The sequence below is a fragment of the Palaemon carinicauda genome, chromosome 39, assembly GCF_036898095.1.
Source record: "Palaemon carinicauda isolate YSFRI2023 chromosome 39, ASM3689809v2, whole genome shotgun sequence".
NCBI classification, from domain to species: domain Eukaryota; kingdom Metazoa; phylum Arthropoda; class Malacostraca; order Decapoda; family Palaemonidae; genus Palaemon; species Palaemon carinicauda.
Window position 1 is genome coordinate 21036869 of NC_090763.1, and position 20847 is coordinate 21057715.

Sequence of the window (20847 nt, forward strand, 5' to 3'; positions counted from 1 at the left end):
ATGCTTAGGAATGAATAAAGAATCATAAATTAAGTTTATATTTTATCTGACTATGTCGGCTTGAGTCCTTCAAAGTTGAACTTCCCACCTCAACCACCCTTCTTAGTCCTGAGGCAAAGATCAAAAGTGAAAATTCTTTGACAAGAGAATGGCGCAGCTTCTTGCCTGTGCTCACCACCTGTCGTTAACTACCTCATTAATGATTCCAAGAGCCTTTCAAGCCCCACTGAAAACATTGCCTATTTTAAAGGACTCAGGTTTGTGTTGCTAGGAAAAATATATATTATTCTTGAAATTTGTTATATTTACTTGTTTCCATTACTGATGCAAGTTTACCTTCAAAAGTGGATTCAGATTTTTGGTTAATTCTATTCAGAACTAATATTTTGTATCTTTGGAAAATTATAGTTTTCATAATTGTAGAATGATATGGAATTGAATTATATTTTCTTGTTGCAGCTCACCAACATCCTTGGCAACACTATTTATACTTCATGACTCCAGTGGGGTTATGGAGCCTGGTACACCATAGTTGTGCCTCTCTTCGTGTCACATGGCTGCTTATATCATCTTTTAATATGGTGTGGGAAATTGCCATACGTATGATATCAATTTTCTTAGGAATTGAAATACTGGTTAGTGATCAATGTCTTTTTCTGAATAAGTGTCTTTGGTATACTAAGACTAATTTTGAATTTTTTTTACATTATATAAATAAAAGTTGCCATTATTTTGATGAATAGTAAAACATTTGCATACCCTCTCTTCGGTGTAGAAGACCCAACCCCGGCAAAAAGACCTTGAATAATTCCTGTGCCTGGCAATCTCCCCTTCACCAATATATATCTCCTAGTCCCCGCAATCTAGTTTGTCAGGTGTACATTATATTTAAAACCTTGCTCTCAGAAATTTTTATTTGGGAGCTTAACCATCCAACTGAGTTAATATACTCTTGTAGAACCAGCCTGGATTAACAGAAGCTATTGGGTTTTGTTATTTTTTATCCTGACTGTTAGGTTGATACTTTTAACGAGTAGTGCTTGGTGCCATGAAATTGGTTGCAACAAGATGTAGATATACTGTAAAAGTCTGTGTTAGAACAATTAAAAGGAAAACTGACAAAGTTTCAAAGATATTATGCAAAAAGATTTTGATGACTGAGAACTGACTCATTACATCTACTATTATAAAAAGGAAGAAAAATTACTTTTAATATACTGTAGTGCATAGCAGATCAATCTTGCTTTATGTGTTTGTGTACCATGTGCTTTAATGTACTGTAATTTTATCATATATTCATCAGTCACACTTCATCTGCTCCCTTGTGCATGATCAGGCAACATTATGTTGTGACCCACTTGACTTTCCATAAGTTATTTGTTCCTACACATATGTAAATCTTTTGTCCTTTAAATAGGGAGATATTTTCAATGTGAGCTGGAACGGCTGCTGAATTTGTTGACAAGTTAGTTACTGACAGGGGTAAGTGGGGACCAGAAGTCCCGCCCCTCAATGTGTAGGAAGATCTCCACTTTTGTTATTTTCAACCACAACCTGTACGGATGTGCCCTAAGTTGAACTTTTCCTTTTCTTTTTTTTTCTGGATGTGAATACTGGCTGTTGTTTGCTTTTAGGGATAAATGTGAAGTAAGAGATTCATACTTGCTGGAAAAGGGTGCACGCTGCAAGTGGTTTATGTGTAAATGGCTGTGTTTACCTTTAGTGGCATGATTTTTCATAATCCCTGTGTGCCGAGTGTGGGTTGTGGCCTCCTATGCAATGGCAGGTGTGCGCCTTGAGGGGAGGAAGAGGAATAACCTTTCTACAGGATCTGTCTTTCCAATGGCCAAGAAGACACAGAAGAAATCTTTTGCTTCTTCCATCTCCTCATTGAATGTGGCTGCTACTGTGCCCCTATGCAGATGCCTCTGGTTTGGTCTCTGGGGAGCATGTTGTTCCTGTTGGAGAATTGCGAGTGGTTTTTTCCCTTAGGGGAAATTTGTTGTTGTTAGTCACTCAGACTGCAGTTCCTTTGCTAGCAGACCCTGGGGTGAGGGTTGGGAAGAGTAAGAAATGTGCGTTCTTCTGCCTCCCCTGACTACTCTTCCTCGTCTTTCTCTTCTACCTCCGACTCTGATTCTTCTTTTAAGATGAAGAAGACTTTGAAGAGGAGGATGAGGTCAAAGAAGTCCAGGAAGGCAAACTGTGATCATAAGACAAGTGCTACTTACGGCACTTCCTCTCTTTTGTGGGGGTGTGAGTGGATGGTGCCTGAGTGGTTTCCGACCCTGTTGGGATTCTGGCCAAGTCCCCTATGGCTCTGGTCTCTCCAAGCAGGGCAGGAGTGTACAGCCCCGTAAACTTTCTGTTCCCCGGTTGATGAAGGAGCTACAGTAAACTCCATCACCCTTCCTACCGAGGTAGTGGACTCCTTCTCTTCAGTCATCCTGTAATACTTTGGTAGAGCAGGTTAAAAGGAGGACACCACTTTAGGTGTCCAATAGAAGCCCAAGAGTTGGGAGCAGATGGCCCCTGCATAGAGCTTGGCCATCCCCTCTTCAAGATCAGCAGAAGGAGGAGTATGTGCTACTCCTTCCATCTCTGCCTTGATTAGTGCCAAGGGTTCTTTCCCTGCTGTTGTTGGCCTTCTTGGACCATCTCCTGTCCCCAATTATGTTCTCAATACTTTCTTTGGGGCAGAACAGTCTTGATTAGAGGGGTACTCAGTAGAGCCCAGACCTCCGCCGTGGCAGCTAATTCTCGCCCTTGACTTAGACCTTTGACCTTAACATGTATTAATTGGCGGGAATTTTCAAACGCTCAAATATGAACCAAGTTTGAAGTTTCTATGGCAAGGATGTCCAAACTTATGGCTGATTATGTGATATAAATCTTTTGCTCGTTTGTGACCTTGTCCTTTGACCATCCAAAATTTGATAATTTTCAGCTCTTTACATACCAGTTTAAAATCCACGCAAGTTTCATTACTTTACAATTAAAATTGTGGCCGTATGGTTGATGACTGGAATTTGACCTTTTCCTTGACCTTGACCTTGAACTCTACCTTGACCGTCAACCTTTGACCTTAACATGTATCAATTGGCATGGATTTTCATACACTCAAATATGAACCAAGTTTGAAGTCTCTGTCACAACGATGTCCAAATTTATGGCTGATTACGTGAATTGGACATTTTTATTTACCATGACCTTGACCTTCCAAATTCAATTATTTCCAGCTTTTTACAGACCAGTTAATCCTTGCAAGTTTCATTACTCTACAATTAAAATTGTGGCTAGGAAGCTGTTCATGACCAAACACACACACACACACAAACAAGCAAACACACAAATAGGGTGTAAAACAGAACCTCCTTCCAACTTCGTTGGTGGAGGTAATAAGAAAGTGAAGAGTGAATTGCCGGAGCAACCTGGCACATCTTTTATCCCAGCTGGGTATGAGATACTCAGGATTTGTTTACCCTCAAGGCACCAGACCTTGGACTTGTGCCAAAAGACGCTGACAATCCCAAGTCAGTATTTCTCCGTGGATGTTCTTGCATATATTCGTGATTGCAACAGACTGGTTGAGGCAATCTTAGTACTGCCTTCAGGGAGAACCTTGGTCATTTATCAGCACTTCGGTGCCCCTCAAAGGTCTAGGTCATCCTTTTAGTTGCCTTGGTTAGATCTAGTTGGTTTGGCCCTGGGTTGAGTTGATGATCAGATCTGTGGATCTGAGAACTTTCTTGTGTTCAGCTTCTCAAACAGGATCTTGCTCCTCTCCCACTCTTTATACAGCAGATGCTCTATGCACCACAGCATGCTGCATAATCTCTATAGCTTGACCTGTTAGTGTGCTGAGAGAGTACTCAAGGCAGAAGGTATGACCTCCTTGTCCTCTGAATCAGTGGCCATGGAATTGTCTATCATGGCCTCCCTCCACACTTTCTGTTGGCTTGACCAGTGGCCAGGTGCAGTGACATACTTTGCCAACCCAATGGGGCTATCAGTTTCAGTCTTTGGAGAAGTATAAGAGCCTTGTATTCACTGGCTGGTAGACAGTGACTTTCCTTGCACTCCAGTCAGCAAACTTTAGGCAAACCCAGAGAAGAAAAGGGATGCTTTGGTTTCCTGCTTCTCCAAATGAATTGGCCCAAAGGTAGCTCTGTTAATACAGAACTCCTCGATGAGGGCAGCAATGTCTCTCCGTCTGAGAAGTCGCATGCAGGTGGTAATGGAGAAGAAAAGAACTGCTTTGTAGACTCCCTGATCCAGCATGCAGTCTCCTTCAAGGGCCCTTGTCCTTCAAAAGGAACTGCAGTGTGGGTTGGGCCATGCCTGCAAGATTGAATGAGTGAAGGGCTCTGGCCCATTCCTATACCCTGATCTTGCCATCTGCAAGTTTTTCCAGAAAGGAATTTGTGCATGCATAGCTCTTTCAAGCCACCCAACCTGCTTCTTTTTGAAAGAGGGGTGGCGGGAAGAAGGGAGAGAGAGAGGGAAACACTGTTACTGGTGTTCCTTCTCTCCTGCTGCTGAGAGTAGAGGGATGCTTGGTGGAGACTTGGTGCTATACCATTGGTCGATAGTGTCCTTTGGGGTGGTTATTTACTACCCTTTCTGGAATGTCAGCCCCTCCCCACATCACTTACGGATAGAGTTCTCGTCTGATCCTCTAACATTGCCAAAAGCCGTGGCCTTGCAGAAAGAGGTAGAAGGGATGTTGGAGAATCTGCTTGAAGTCATTCAAGAAGAATCTGGGGTAATATAGTCAGCTCTTCCTGGTGAAGTCAACAGGAACTGGAGACAGGTCAGGAACCTCTCTCCATTGAGAACAGTTGCATGCCTGGACAAGTTTGTTCATCAAATGAAGTTCAGGATGGAAACAGTAGGGTCTGAGCTGTATTCCATCAGGGAGGAAGACTTCATGCTTTCGGTGAACCTGAAGGATGCGTGCATTAGTCCTCTAAAAAATACCTCCACTTCTTCTTTGGTACGGTGTACCAGTTCAAGAGTCGGCTTCAGACTGTGTGGTGCTCCCCAGGTGTTCACATCAGTGTTCATCTTGGTAGCAACTTGCAAGGGATACATGTGCTGCTGTATCTCGAGCATTGGCGAATTCTGGTCTTCTCAGTGAGGAAGTATTGAGGTTGGATTCTTTCATTTTGACCTAATCCAGGAATTGTGATATATTGAACTGGGAGATGATGAATCTCATACCACATCAGCAATATCAAGGAGGCTGCATAACCATGTCTGTTCAAGACAGAAATTCCAGCTCATTGCTGGCAATCTTCTCGGACACCACTAGAGTTCTAATGTACAGTATTCATAACTGCAGAAGTAGTAATTTTGGCTGGAGAGTAGAAGTATTTCAGTTTCATGTGCTGTGTTTCAACCTAGCAGCAACCAATGCATTCTTCACTGTGACTTTTATTCTAGTAAAATTTTGAGAGATACAATCATGTAGTAGGCTGTGAAGTTATTTAAATAATTGGTTGAACTTTTTGGAAACAACAAGTGTGGAGAACAAACATGGTTTATTACTGTTACTTGTTGCATTATATGGGTATACTCATCAACTGGAAGAGGTCTTGACAAGGTTTGGTTCCATCTATGATGGCATTGTACAGTATTTGTAGATGGAGGTCAACTGTCATACTGCAATAATTTGTCTTTTTCTAAGAGTTGACAGGATCAGGTATCTGCTATTGGTTTTCAAACAAGTTATTATATATCAAGCTTTTGTAAGATTTTATTTATTAGGAATTTTAAATACAAATTTGCACTTATTTCCTATTTATTTTTCGAGCATGCACATATACACACACACACAGTATCTCTCTCTCTCTCTCTCTCTCTCTCTCTCTCTCTCTCTCTCTCTCTCTCTCTCTCTCTCTCTCTCTCTCATAGCAAGTACTTAGTCTATACATTTTTGTGGACATTTGGACCTCAACTTAGAGCTTTGTATCGAATGAAAGTGGTTGAGGATATGAGGTCTATTTTTTATAAAGTCTTTCATTTTCTAATTTATTTTTATTATTAACAATTTGTACTATGGTCACAAAAGTTAGAATACAAAATATATGTATAAAGTCTTCGTAATTGATTAGATGACTATAAGTATATCATATGTAAATCAATGTTCAGCTCTATAAATATAATTTAATTTGACATTGCAATACTAATGATGATTTGTTTTTCTTGCAGGTAATTGCGTTTTTCATTCGGCCAATGCTTTCTTTGGGACTTATTTGTATTGGCCTGTGGCCAGTGATCATGTATTCAATGCAGGGTACAGTGGAGAAATCAATGCGCCTTGTCTGGATTGGTTCCTGCATTCTTTTAGCTTCCTTCACTTACATGCCTGTAGTAGGAAAAGAGCCTTATTACCCAATGGTGTAAGTATCATTATTTTTGTATTTACTTCATGTAAAGTGTTCTTGGTTGGGTATTACTCTTATCTAATTTTATTTTTCAGGAAAAGGATTATGTTATAATTCAGTTCAACCACTGTATTAGAAAATCTTATTTTTGAAGCTAATCAGAACGAGAATTAAATAAGATTGTGATACTGTACTGGAAAAAGAAATCTTTTTACAGTAGTTGAGACCTTTTTTTTCATCAGTTTATTATCATAAGACAGAATAAAGCTATAAAAGATAAATATAATTCAGCTGATTCTTGAGTAGAAGAGATGAAGTAGTAATTAGAATCTTTCATCTCATGAATTGTATATTTTCATGTCATCCATTTTACAAGTAACAGTTTTTATGATGCGATGTAGCAACTCTTAACCCGTTGATTATGCAATTAATCACTAAAATGAAACTTTTCCTTCTACCATTTTTCTATGATTAACATTAGTTCCTGTAGGTTGTGTCCAAAGAGCAAGGCTGAAGATTGAATTTAAAAGGCATTAATTACAAAAGATTGTTTGGTGATTTTAATTATTTATGGCTTACAAAGCTTATTACAGTAGTAAACTTGATGTTCTTGTCACTTGGCCGTGAAAATCAGAAATGGGTTTCCTTGAAAGTCAAACCCGAGTCCTTTATTCATACAGTAGTTTAACTTACCCCTTAAAGTCCCGGCTGCTACCAGAATGCAAGCAGGGGTCAGGGCTTCCTTGCTCCCAGCCAATAGCTACTGTCCACCTGTTTAAACCTCATTATACAAGGTGATACTTTATCCTATGTAGAGGTTTGTATAGTTAGGAAAAATGTAAATTATCTCCAAATTTCTTATATTCATATTCAACAGACAGGTCAATTAGAAGCCAAGAAAGGAATCTGCAACATTCATGCCACCCCATGCACGATAAAACCTACAGGTCCTAGGACTGGCTCTGACAGTTGAACAAAACACCCAGAACAAGATGCTAATGGATCCTCTCAGTGCTCATAAGTACTGTTCCATATGGCTGTATCCTGCTGATTGAAACAGCTTTGGCTGATGCTATTATACAATGCATTTGAGAGTTCAAAGGAATGTATGCACCACCATTCTTGAAGAAGATTACCTTTGTGTTCTTCGCAATGTATAACAAGGACTTTTGAGAGAACACCTCTGTTGGAAAAGGAATGACTCATGGAATTATTACTGCTGTTTACTAAAAGGTAAAGGTTCTTGAAAAACTAGTTGTACCATCCTTGAAGATAGATGATACCAGAGTCTATCTATCTCTCCAAACCATGTAAATATGCAGCACCTTGACAAGCCAAAACAACAGCTTGTCAAGAGAATAAACCACTTTGTCTGTCACCAGTAAGGGAATCTTAGGATCTTACCAGATGTTGCAGCTATGCTGGTTTGTTGCTACTTCTTTATCCAGTATGGAATTAGAGGAAACATCTAGCAATATTCTAGATGGGCAGGATACAACTCTCAGTTGTCTGAAAGCAAGCCACTAACCCAGGTCTAAGCCCTTCAATAACTCCCCAGAGATGGTACCCCCTGTCGGCTGTGATCATGCAAGCAAGTCTACTGAGAAAGCCACCTGTTGGTGAAAATCCCCCCTGTGTCATTTCATTTTACATGGCTCTTTATGGAAAGGTGGTCCAACTGATAAATGGCAGAGCTGACCTGAAATGCACAGTTGCCCAACAACTGGGAACCTTCATGTTGTCACGGTTGCTCTCCACACTCTTGGTGCCTCTGGAGAACCCTGTAATTGATTATGCCTGGATAAAAGCATATGTCTATGAATCTACCACAAGGCATATCCTGAAATGTACCCATCACAAGTATAATCTTCATGCCCAAACCTATTCATATGTAGCTCTATGAAATGGCACTGGAAGAGTTCTTCAAGGACAATCAGCTACTGAAAGAGTTTTGTCTAAAGGCAGTAGAGGGAGTTGAAACTGTCTCCTTCAAGGGTAGCAAGCACATAAAAGCAGCTGAGTCTGTGAAACAAACAAAGCAATATCTCCTCCTTTAGTCTTAGACCACTGCTGATATCAGTTTTCCAAGAAAGGGAAGAAATGGAGATCCAAGAATGCAATGTTCAAGGCAATGGTGAATTACCTACATTGAGTGGAAGCAATTCTGTTCTTATTTGCTGCAACCCTTATTGCTGACCTGGAGGTTCATCTCCAAGCTGGAGAACAGCTGAGCAAGTGACTCTGACCCAGATACATCACAGTTGTATGTGATCTGAAGACAAATTATCCTGAAACCTGGGAAGACCTCTAAGCTGGCAACATTGCAGTCACAAAGAATGACATTACCATGCCTGCGAGTTTCTAAAGAAACTGGTGAATACTCATTCTAAACTCATCACCATCTCAAACAAGGCCATTTCTAGACAGAGGTTCTTCATGGTCACAGCAAAAATGTCCAATATTGCAAAAGAGTTCAAGAGTCAGTTTGACTTGGAATGCACTAAAACTTTACAATGTTGCAAAAAAGGTTCAAGAGTCAGTTCGACTTGGAATCTTACAAAACCAGAGAGCATCATAGCCTCAAGCAAAGTGCTGTCAAGAAGGAGCATGGTGTTATCAGAAAGATCAAGGCAGCTGTACTGAAACATGAAAACCCAATTGCTGCTGAAGGTGACAAGCTACAGAATATTATCACTCCTTGATTGCCTATTAGATTAAACCCATTTGTAAAGGTGAACAAGTTGGTTCTTAATGGAAACTAGGTGGAATGCTCATGTCTGATCACTTGTAAAACATTCAATAAAGTGGAGTATTTCAATCAAATAAGTTTGTGGTTGAATGTAGCTTATTTATTTTCATCTCATTGGAGTCCCTGGGCCTGTAAATGATAGTTTAGCTGTTAAAATCATATTTGTAGGTTATTTAGAAACTAAGATACTGAATAAAACATTTTTCTACAGCAGCCATTTTTTAAAATCTAAGTAGGAGGCTATTTAAGTATCAAGGCAAATGGAAACTATTTTTCTAATTGTGTATGCAATAAAGTTTCCAAAAATGTAGTTTTGATACTCCACAAAAATCTAGTAAAATAACATAGTGAACCTGACTAAAATGAGATATTTGCATGTTGTAATGACAAATAGAATTAAGGATTTTCCTCCTTTCAGTCTTATTTATTAGTACATCCTAAGCTGCATCAGGACACTGAAGTAGTGAAAGAGGACTATGTGTGATATAGCTTGATAGCGCTGTACTTGCCTAAGAGAGTTACTGTTTTTGGTTAATGTGAATTCACTAAATGCTGTAATATCAGAAAATATCCAGAGATAGCAAACTTCCTCAAAGACTGAGAAAGGCTTCTCCTGAGAAATTATATTTCCTTCTTTATGAAAATATAATCCTTTTGTACCAGTTATGAGATCCATCTTTGGTTAGAGTTTTCATAAAAATCAGCTCATGGATCCTGGCTGTAAACAGATAGATGAATAAATAATAAATACAAATTGAACCAGATAAAGTCATCTCGTTGTAGGTAATATTAAATTTCTATTTTTATATCATAGTATTATTGAAAATTTTATATTTCCCATTTTTATCCAGAGAGTTTGCTGGGCTGATGGCATTTTCACTTGGAGGTATTGGCATTTATTGGTAAGTTTTTAATTGCAGCTATAAAGTACTGTGCTGTTATATGTATATAACTTTTCATTAACAAACTAAAAATACTGATATTGATCATAGTTTGAATTAAAAGCTGTTTTGGATATTTGTGGACTAGGCCTTGGCCTTTTCTAATCTATATTACAATGTTTTTTCGGGCACCGTAAAGTGTTGACATGGGCCAATCAAAAATAAAGCGCAGGATAAAGAAAAGAAGGTAGCCATAATGTTATTGCAAGCTTATACACAATTGCCTTGTATTAATATCAAGATATCATGCTGCAACTTTGTGCACTCATATTGACAAGTTGACAGCACATTTTTTATTAATTGAGTTTTAAGAACTGACCATTTTAGGCAGCATTACATTGTGTATGGCCAAGAAGACATACCACCTCAGTGGATATGGCATAGAACTATACTTTGCTTTTTTTTTCACTTTTATTTGCACACTGATTTTGATTGAGATGAATTTGAACCTACAATAGCAAAGAAATGAGATTGCATGGTGGTGATGCTTTATGCCTTGATGATTCTGATGCAGTTAACATTGTAGTTCAAAAAGTAACTGACTATTGTTTTGTTGAAGCATGTTAAACATTTACACTTGTTTTTTTTTCAGTATTGTATTGTAGCAGTTGTTTAATGAATGAAATCATGAGCTCTAGTTTTATATTACTATAACATACTGACTTGAACCTTCTATTATTTTACACCTGGTGATGCACTAAGCTCTTTTCTCTTATTTTTTTAATTTGTTTTTTTTATAATTAACACTTACATTCTTAGTACTCCTATGATATAAAGTTGTGTCTGAATATATAACAAGACATTTTGTAAAGAAATTACTAACAATGTATGAATGCATGACTTATGAAGTTCTTTGATACAGCCATCATACAATATATAAATGCTAGAGTCAAGACCTTTAGCCATCAAGACGATGTATGCAAACCGTCTCCTAAATATTATAGCATGAATGCAGTATTTCCCAGTAGGAGTCAAGTATGAATTTTCCCTACACCATCAATTACCAATTATATCTGAAGCTTTAATTTCTAGCATTGAACTAACATTTGGTCTTTTTGGGCTCAGGCCATGTCGTCCTGATGGAAGGTTTCTTTTGGTAGCATTCTAAGGGATATTTGCTACAGTGATACTCCCAGAGAATTAAACCGAAGGTCTGCAGGATTCTAACTCCTGGCGCAAGTATCCAGTAAAGGATATCGCATAAAATCGGGACGTATACTAGGTAAGACATAGCAATCTTCACCCCGAATAGATTCAACTCTTTGATGTAAGGGGGAAGAGTGGCAAAAAAAGGGGGTGTCATTCTAGGTACCCGGTGGACCTCCATCCCTACTACTACTGCGACACCATTCCTTTTCTTGTAGCTCTCTAAGCGTGTTGTGCTCCCACCTTAACCCTGCGACGCCATTCCTTTTCTTGTAGCTCTCTAAGCGTGTTGTGCTCCCACCTTAACCCGGTGTTTAGTTACAAGTTATCGGAATATTCATCATGCAATCTCCAGCATCTTCATCTTCTGGAAAGTTGAGTATTAATTCTTTCCTGTGTATAATTTGAGTCTCCCTTTTCACAGTTAAATTTCAATAATTTAAGTGTATTTAGGTGAGCGTTGCCGAGAACCAGAGGCAGCCATTTTACGACTGCAGTCGCCCGTTACAATTGCATTTTATTTAGTCAGTAGGGTGACAATTCCCGGTATTAAGCTATAATGTTAGCTATTTAGGCAAATTATACAAGTGGTGATTTTGCATACATGAATATTATTCCTCTTCCTATTATGTGACTTTACTGATCGTATGCGGCGGGAACCCCGGTGGTACCAACTACCCTGGCCGGGGATCCTACCAGAGCTAGGCTACTCTCGCTCATATATATGTTAGTAAAGTAATCCCCCACGTTTAGCCTCACCCTATCGTTCTTTCTCGATTTGTATGAGAATTTACATTCTCTAGAATCTATAGATAAGTTACTATATTCATTCTTTCTCTGAGAGAAGAAGCTAAACCCTTTCTCCCTCCGAGTGCCGCCGCAGATACAGGCGGCAACCACTGTCTTTTTTCATCGCCGTTGAGTAGAACAAAGTTCTTGCTGCCTCCGGCTTTGATTTAGATAGTGACTAACTCAGGGTGCCCTTGTCTTGCTGCCGACAATGTCGTGGCACCGACGATGTCGTCAGCACTGGAAGCCATGCTTCCTCAGTTCACTGTTTGAGATAGGCGGCATACCTGCCGCCACCTCTCATATCATTGAACTATAAGATCCTTTACCCTCCCCCCTCTGTCCTTTAGTGATGGCATAGCCGTCACAAAATTCCTTCACCGGTATTCTGACAGTCACCCCGGCTTGCTAGGGTGACTGCGTTACCGGCTGGTACCCTGCCGGTAGCGATTAGTTCAGCCGTCTCTGCCAACTTCCCCCTTACTCCCTTCCTTCACAGGAAGTGAATGCTATTGGAGGGAAGATTGAGACGGCTCCTGACGGCTACCGGTGGGAAACCTAACACTCTTTGGGAAGTCCTCTGATCTCCCTTGAGCTGCCATCCACAATTTTTGCCTCCGACGTCATAGCCGGCGACAGGCCTTTTGTGGATGGGTGGAAGCCAGAATCGGACAGATTCTTTCCCCTTCCATTGGAACTCTCATTCTGGCAAGGAGACAGTAGGTGGTCTGATAGCCCTCCTACACTTCCAACTGTTATGTTTACTCATGATAATAGGAAACTCTCCTACCTTAATACTTTTTCTCTCTCTATCAGTTAGTACCACCAGGTACTTACCTAACACCGGCAGTGCTGCCAGCTAAACTACAGTACAGTATACAACTATACAGTAGTACACATGTTTTCTAACATACTCTGTGTTTCCTATCGCAGACAATTGTTGGGACCACGTATTATGTTGAGGCTGAGCCCTCCCTCAACATCCAGATGGTTTTTTCGATCATCAGGACCCTAAATACCCGATCGGTATTAATATATACTACAGGTGGATAATGTTAGTATAAGACATTTACTAACTCTAACTCTAGTTACTAGAGTTTTTCTACCTTGTAATCTCCCTTTCAGGGAAACTAAATATTATTACTGACGGAGGTCTCAGCAATGGCGTGGGAGAGGAAACACAGATATGTTTCTTTTCTACTTCCTTTCAAGCTTACTATCCTAAGCTACCATAAACAATAGTAATTACTATTGTTAATAAAAATTGTATGCTTTTATATCACTGATACAAGAAATATAGATACTCATTGGGCCCTTTTTCCTTTACAGGAGGAGCCGATTGAGAAGTATGCAGCCTTGTTCTGCAACCACCAGGGCAAAGACTTTTGTGGCCACACGGAATGCAGGACCCATGCCCCCTGCTGCATCGTGTCGGGAGTCCTTAGATATTGGGATCCAAAGGGTTGCCCCACCTGCTGAACCCTGCTGGCGAACGACTTCAGAGAACCCCCCCATGTCACCGTAGAGACTAGGTGTACAGCGAGGGAGACCCTTCGCAAATGGGTAAGAGGGTTCCAGAAGAACTCTCCAGGACCGTACTTACTCAATGACTCCTTAAGGTGTCTACTGTTCCCCAAGGCTCTACCAAACGTGGTTGTGCCCCAGGAACAGGTCCAGCCTCCCCTCACACAACTGAAGATCGATGCGGACATAAATAAGGCACTGGAAGGCATGGACATGCATGAAGAAAGGATATCCAAAGTGTCCACTGACACTGAGCAGGACCTACTGCAAGGAGGCCCTGAAGAAAACGTGGAACATCCACAAGCGAAGGAAGAAGGATCCGTTTCAACAGCAACCGAAGACCTTCAGTTCTCCGTGACAGCATACCAACCTATGCCGTCAACTTCTTCAACCCCAACTCCACAACCAGTTGCACATGCCGACAAGAACGAAGAGATCCTTACTTCGGTTCAACGGATGATGGAATTGTTCCAAAAAGAACAAGAGACGATGAGAGAATCACTCAGGCAGCAGCAGATACTGTTGCAGGAGAGGGCGGACCGCCCTGGACCTACCAAGGGCGCCACTAAGAAGCCCCTTAGAGTGTTGGATCTCCCTCACTGCTCCAAAACCAACCCCTGGAGGTATGCAGAGCATATGCCCATGATGAATGGGAAACTATTCGTCTCGGAGAAGTTGGGGGCCAAACTGATTGAAGACCTTGAGTTCTGGCCTAACTTTTCAGTTTACCCAGACTGTTATGTGAGACTGCAGGATGAACATGCAGCCCGTGAGGAAACTGTACCCAAAGAGATCGTTGTCTTCGAGCATGACAAGGCGCAATCCATCCTCCTGAAAACCTTGAAAGGAGCCGGATACACCAACTCCAAAGTCTCAGCACTGAGCAAGAGACATCCTACCTTTCTTGCTCCTTCCTCCATCTCTTTCCCCTTTATGGAGAAAGCGCTAGACTTTGCCGTCAAGGCAGTCGACGAGGGCAAACTCTGCCCAACCCTAGAGGAATACAAACCATTCTTTCTAGCACTGGCTACCTGCGAGGAGAAGTGGAAGGATGTCCACCAACCTTCTCCGTCTCTAAGTTGAATCCAGAGATAGCAGGCCAGCAGTTCAATGAGAACCTTCCAAAGTTGCCAGACCATCTTCTGAGGAGGGAACAGGAGACAAAGGAGAGACTTGCGGCCTCCCTTTCTCATCAGAACTGCCTGGAAATGAGTGCAGGTCTACATAACGCCCCAGAAATTTTAACCTTCCTGGCTAAGTTTCACATGGGTACCCTTGTGAAAGACTTATATGCTTTCCTCAAAGCGAGGAGAGCCTGCAGGGAGTTCGTTTTGGCCTCAGCGACCATAAGACACGAACTAAGGAAGCTGATTACCTCGAGCATCTGGGGTAAAGACCTTTTCCCACAGGAACTGGTCCAAGAGATCATAGCCAGAGCAGCCACGGAGAACAGGAACCTTCTCCAAAAGTGGGGCATGACCTCAAAGAAGAAATCTTCTTCAGACAGAGGTCCCCAGCCCAAGAATAAAAAGACAAGGAGACCACGTAGACCTGCACAACTTCCTGCTGTGACTATGACCACGATGCCTCAGACCACCTTCCAGATGGCCCCTCAATAACTGGTAGCTCAGTCGCCAGTGTTTATCCCTAACTTTGAGAGGCAGTTGACTTCCTTTCGCCCTAGTCAGAAAGGAAAAGGCCCTAAGAGAAGTTCTCCTGGAGGTAACTCCTCTCAGGGCCGAGGAGGACGTGGTCGTGGAAACAAATCCGCAGGACCCCCCAAGTGATGAGGGGCTCCAGGTAGAGGGTAGACTGTATCACTTTCAGGATCGCTGGACCTTCGATCCCTGGGCCCTCGGCCTAATCACGAATGGACTCTGGTGGAAATGGAGCAGAATTCCACCCCGTTTTCCAGAATTCTTCCAACACTCCACCCCCTTGTTAGAAGAATATACCTCAGAACTCTTGAACAAGAAGGTAATAAGGAAAGTGAAGTCCATCAAATTCCAGGGAAGGCTGTTTTGTGTTCCCAAGAAAGACTCAGACAAACTCAGAGTCATTCTAGACTTGTCTCCACTCAACAAGTTCATCGAGAACAGCAAGTTCCGGATGCTTACTTTGCAACACATAAGGACCCTTCTACCAAAAGGGGCGTACACGGTCTCAATAGACCGAGCAGATGTTTACTGGCATCTTCCAAGAGTCGCCCTTTCTCCTCCTACCTAGGATTCAAACTACAGAAGAAGAAGTTTGTCTTCAGAGCAATGCCCTTCGGACTGAACCCAGCCCCAAGGATATTCACGAAGCTAGCAGACACAATCGTCCAGCAGTTACACCCGAAGGAGTTCAAGTGGTAGCATATCTAGACGATTGGCTGGTATGAGCAGCATCTAAGACTACTTGTCTGCAGGCAGCCAACAAGGTGATCCAGTTCCTGGAACACCTGAGCTTCAAGATCAATCGCAAAAAGTCTCGCCTCTCTCCAGCTCACCAGTTCCAATGGCTAGGAATCCAATGTGACTTAAGTCACACCACCTCTCCATTCCATCCAAGAAGAGGAGAGAGATAGCGGGATCTGTCAGGAGACTAATCCGTCACAAGAGGATTTCAAGATGCCAACAGGAAAGAGTATTGGGCTCTCTCCAGTTCGCAGTAGTGACAGACCCGGTCCTAAAAGCATGTCTAAAAGATGCGTCAGGAGTCTGGAGAAAATACGCATCAAACGCTCGAAGAGATCCCCTAAGGTTGACCCCGACCCTGTTGCGCACGCATTTAAGGCCGTGTTCAACTGCCAAGAACCTAGCACCGATAATTCCCCTGCAATCACCACAACCATCAGTGGTGATACACATGGACGCCTCCCTGGAAGGATGGGGAGGCCATTCTCACGACAAAAGATTGTAAGGGAATTGGTCGCACGAGTTCAAAACCTTTCATATCAATATTTTGGAAGCTCTGGCAGTTTTTCTGACGTTGAAGAAACTATCCCCTCGCAGAGCAATCCACATCAGATTGGTCCTGGACAACGAAGTGATAGTAAAATGTCTAAATCGACAAGGCTCTTCTACCTGGCAAGGAGGAAGGGATGGCTCCTATCAGCATTTCACCTACAAGGGTTCCGCAACGTGACGGCGGACGCTCTCTCCAGGTGAAACCTGCTAGAGACAGAATGGTCCCTAAACGTAGACTCATTCTCCTTCATCTCGGAAAAAGTCCCGGAACTGCAGATCGACCTCTTCGCAATGAGCGACAGCAAGAAACTACCTCGTTACGTAGCCCCTTATATGGACCCTCAAGCAGAGGCGATGGACGCCATGTCCCTCGACTGAAACATGTGGAATCACATTTACCTGTTTCCACCAACCAATCTCCTGCTAAGAGTCCTCGACAAGCTAAGATCCTTCAGAGGGACAGCAGCAGTAGTGGCCCCCAAGTGGCCCAAAAGCAATTGTTTTAGAGCTGAAACTGAAGCTGTTTCCTCTGCCGGATCCAGTACTATCTCAACTGGTCCAGAAGTCGACTGTCTACGCTTCATCCTCGAGAACCAACAACCTACCTCTCATGATTTTCTCGCCCTAGCGGCGAACAAAAAGTTAGGGATCTCGAAAGATAAAGTTGACTTCATTGAAGAGTATAAGTCAAGTTCAACTTGGAGACAATATGAATCGTCATGGAAGAAATGGGTTTCCTTTGTGAAAACAAGGAAACCGTCAGAAATATCGATAGATTTCTGTCTCGCATTCTTCATATACCTACACGAACAAGGCCTGGCTTCTACTACGATTACCTCATGTAAGTCGGCCCTGGCTAGACCACTTCTGTACGCATTTGAAGTGGACCTCTCTAGTGAAATCTTTAATAAGATCCCAAAAGCATGCACTAGACTCAAGCCAGCAACCCCACCAAAGTCCATCACGTGGTCTTTGGACAAAGTCTTGCACTATGCTTCGAACCTAAATAATGAGGATTGTACTCTAAAGGATCTAACACAGAAAGTAATTTTTCTGTTTGCAATAGCCTCAGGGGGTAGAGTTAGTGAAATAGTGGCCTTATCCAGAAACAAATGCCACATTCAGTTCCTAGACACAGGAGAGCTGAACCTTTTTCCTGATCCTGCCTTTCTTGCCAATAATGAGCTACCCACTAAAAGTTGGGGTCCTTGGAGAATCGGCCCACTGAAGGAAGATGCCTCTCTGTGCCAAATAGAATGTCTTAAGGTCTATCTTCGAAGAACTTCAGACTTCAAGGGAGGACAGCTCTTCAGAGGCGAAACTTCAGGATCAAACCTATTCCTAAGACAACTGAGAGCGAAGCTCACCAACTTTATTCACAGAGCGGATCCTGACAGTACACCCGCAGGTCACGATCCGAGGAAAGTTGCTTCTTCGTTGAACTTCTTTCAACAAATGAACTTTGAAAGACTCTGCTCATACACTGGGTGGAGATCATTCAGGGTCTTCTACAAACACTATGCGAAGCAAGTACATGAAATAAAACATTTTGTGGTGGCGGCGGGTAGTGTCATTAAACCCGTAGTCTAGTGCTGCGATGAACAGTCGACTGTTTTGGGAATTTACAGTGCATCGGGTGCATGGGTATACTTACCTTCTAGTGCAAATCACAACGATGATTAACATACTGTTCCATATAGGTGCATATCTGACCAATAACACCAGTGCCGAGTGAACGTTTGCGTCACAGTGTTTATGCATTTCCAAAAAGCTGAACATGTCAGACAGATTTGGTTTCACATCTCCATTGAGTGGCGTTATTCCGATAATGAAATTATATATTTTTTCTACAGGAGAAAATATGGACCCTGATGTGTTTTAATGCTGGATCAGATTCATACTCTATTGTAACTACATTTGATAAATTAGTTGCAAAATAAAAATACAGTACTAAAACGTATTTGCGTCTTATTACTGCTACCTCAGTTACACACAAATAAAACATGCTAGAGTTCTATTTAATCCCTATAAGGGCGTGGAACTTGAAATCAGGATACAGATTTCCATAATAAGTAAAAAGGTAAGCTTTAAAGTTTTCCCTTCTGTTCCTACGGAAATACAAACCTTGAATCCTTATCGTTGATGTCAACACTTTCCCTGCAGGGGGCAGGAAGCACTAAGCCAGTTCCAGGCTTAGTGGAAATGACAGTTACCTGGAATTTCACATACAGGTCTAGTAGATCAGATAAGGAAATCCATTCAAGGTAGAAGGCACATACACAAACCCACAGCTATAGTAATTTCAAGTTAATTCTCTGGTATGCTTCCATCAGGACGACATGGCCCGAGCCCAAAAAACGGATTTTGAGCAAAGGGAAAAATCTATTTTTGGGGGAGAGTGCCATGTTGTCCTGATGAACCCACCCTTTTGCTGACCCCTCCCAAAATTACTTTATCTGCGGCCATTTCTACTTAACGACAAGAAGAGGAATGGCGTCGCGGTAGTAGTAGGGATGGAGGTCCAGTGGGTACCTAGAACAGCACCCCCTTCTTTTGCCACTCTTCCCCCTTACATAAAAGAGTTAAATCTATTCAGGGTGAAGATTGCTATGTGTTGTATCTAGTATACGTCCCCTGATTTTATGCGATATCCTTTACTGGATACTCGCGCCAAGAGTTAGAATCCTGGAGACCTTCAGTTTAATTCTCTGGGAGTATCACTGTAGCAAATATCCCTTCAGAAGCTACCTAAAGAAACCTTCCATCAGGACGACATAGCACTCTCACCCAAAAATAGATATTTCACTTTGCTCAAAATCCATTTTTTAAGTCTGCTTTACTCAAAATATTGTAATATTATACCCTCTTCTTATTTGTAAAATGTATCTTCTCAAGAAAAAATTGTGACATATAATTTTATCTTTATAGATGTTGAGAATTTTTATCTGCCTTTAATGTAAACCAACCGTTATAGATAATATTTTTTATTTATTTAAATCCACAATTATAAAGCCAGTACATTAGTATTTAAAATACTCTTACACATTCACATCTATAAATTAGGCTTTGGTTGAGTTTTGTAGATAAAAAAGAGAATGAAAAAGTTGGTAGGTGTCTGCAATGTTAGTAATTATTCTATTTCATGTTTATGAAAGTGCTTAGATGGATTAACCCAAATTCATTGATGATATAAAGCCAACTTTTTCCTGTCATCATTGTTGAATTCTAGTTACCTGGCTTAGCTTAGCTTCAAAATATTTTCTGGAAAGGGAGTTTATTGTTACTTTGAAATTCCAATATATTGACATGTTATTTTTATTTATAGATTAGCTATCTGAAGGTGATTTTGATCACATACCAAATAAGTATTTTATTGAAGTCATGCATTGATATCAAGGAAGAGAGGGTATTGATGAGTAGTGCATCAATATCTTCTTTTACTGGATGTCATTGTATGACTTCAATAAATCAGTCAAATGAAGTTTACACTTAAAGTGAGATTTGCCAACTGGGAAAATATTCTTTCTCACTTCCCCTTTGTATTTTTGTTTACCTCTCTGCCTGCAATGCTGAAGGGAATTGAGCAAGAATGGCTTTTCCTCATACAGGTTAAGCAGATTTGTTACATCCTCTGCCTTCGAAAGGGCCCTGATATCTGATGACAAATAACATACTTTATAGTATTTCTAGTCTGTAGGGAGGGATTGATGCAAATATTGTACAGAAAATGCATTATGCAGGAGTGGCTGACTGAATACTCTTCAATAAATGTTAGCAGCTAAAATTTATTATTCCCACTGTCTGAAAATATTGTCACTACTATTAACTAAAGTAACCATGGTTTAGATAAGCAAAGGCAGTAACTTGCAACAGTAGCATATTTACCTTAATCAATAGCCAATCCAGAACCATTGGGTGGAAGGTTTAATGAATTAGATTAGGTAATTACCTGCCACTGTGGAAATGTCCAGTGTAGGAAAGCTTCAACTTATGTCAAATTTCCAGCCTTGAATGAATCAATATATAATCATCTTCATCAACATAATTGTATTTATATCACCTGCTTGCATTACTAATTTCTCAATTTCTTACCCCTCTTTTGTATCTTGTCCTCCTCTCAGTGCTAAGATTTCATCTATCGCCTTTATCCACAATATCATAAGTCTTCCTACAGGGCCTCCTTGGTCTATCCCCATGTTTATTGCTTGTCAGGCTAATTTTCCTACTCCTTTTTCATCATATGATTAAACTATCTATATTTTAGAGTTCTAAGCCTTATTCTCAAACCTTCATTTTATTTTACTGTAGTTTTAAGCTTACTGCTGAAACTAGTTGAGGTGGTAAATAAGTGGAAATAT

General features: G+C 41.1%; 1 protein-coding gene across 1 annotated transcript in view; it reads left to right on the plus strand.

Annotated features, from left to right (window-relative positions):
- The window catches only part of LOC137631064 (GPI ethanolamine phosphate transferase 1-like), a 135673-nt gene that overhangs the window by 58713 nt on the left and 56113 nt on the right, over positions 1 to 20847 (plus strand). The window contains exons 9-11 of the mRNA XM_068362667.1: positions 460 to 635; positions 6214 to 6404; positions 9990 to 10040. Coding sequence (XP_068218768.1) covers positions 460 to 635; positions 6214 to 6404; positions 9990 to 10040 — 418 coding nt within the window. The remainder of the gene's footprint in view (positions 1 to 459; positions 636 to 6213; positions 6405 to 9989; positions 10041 to 20847) is intronic.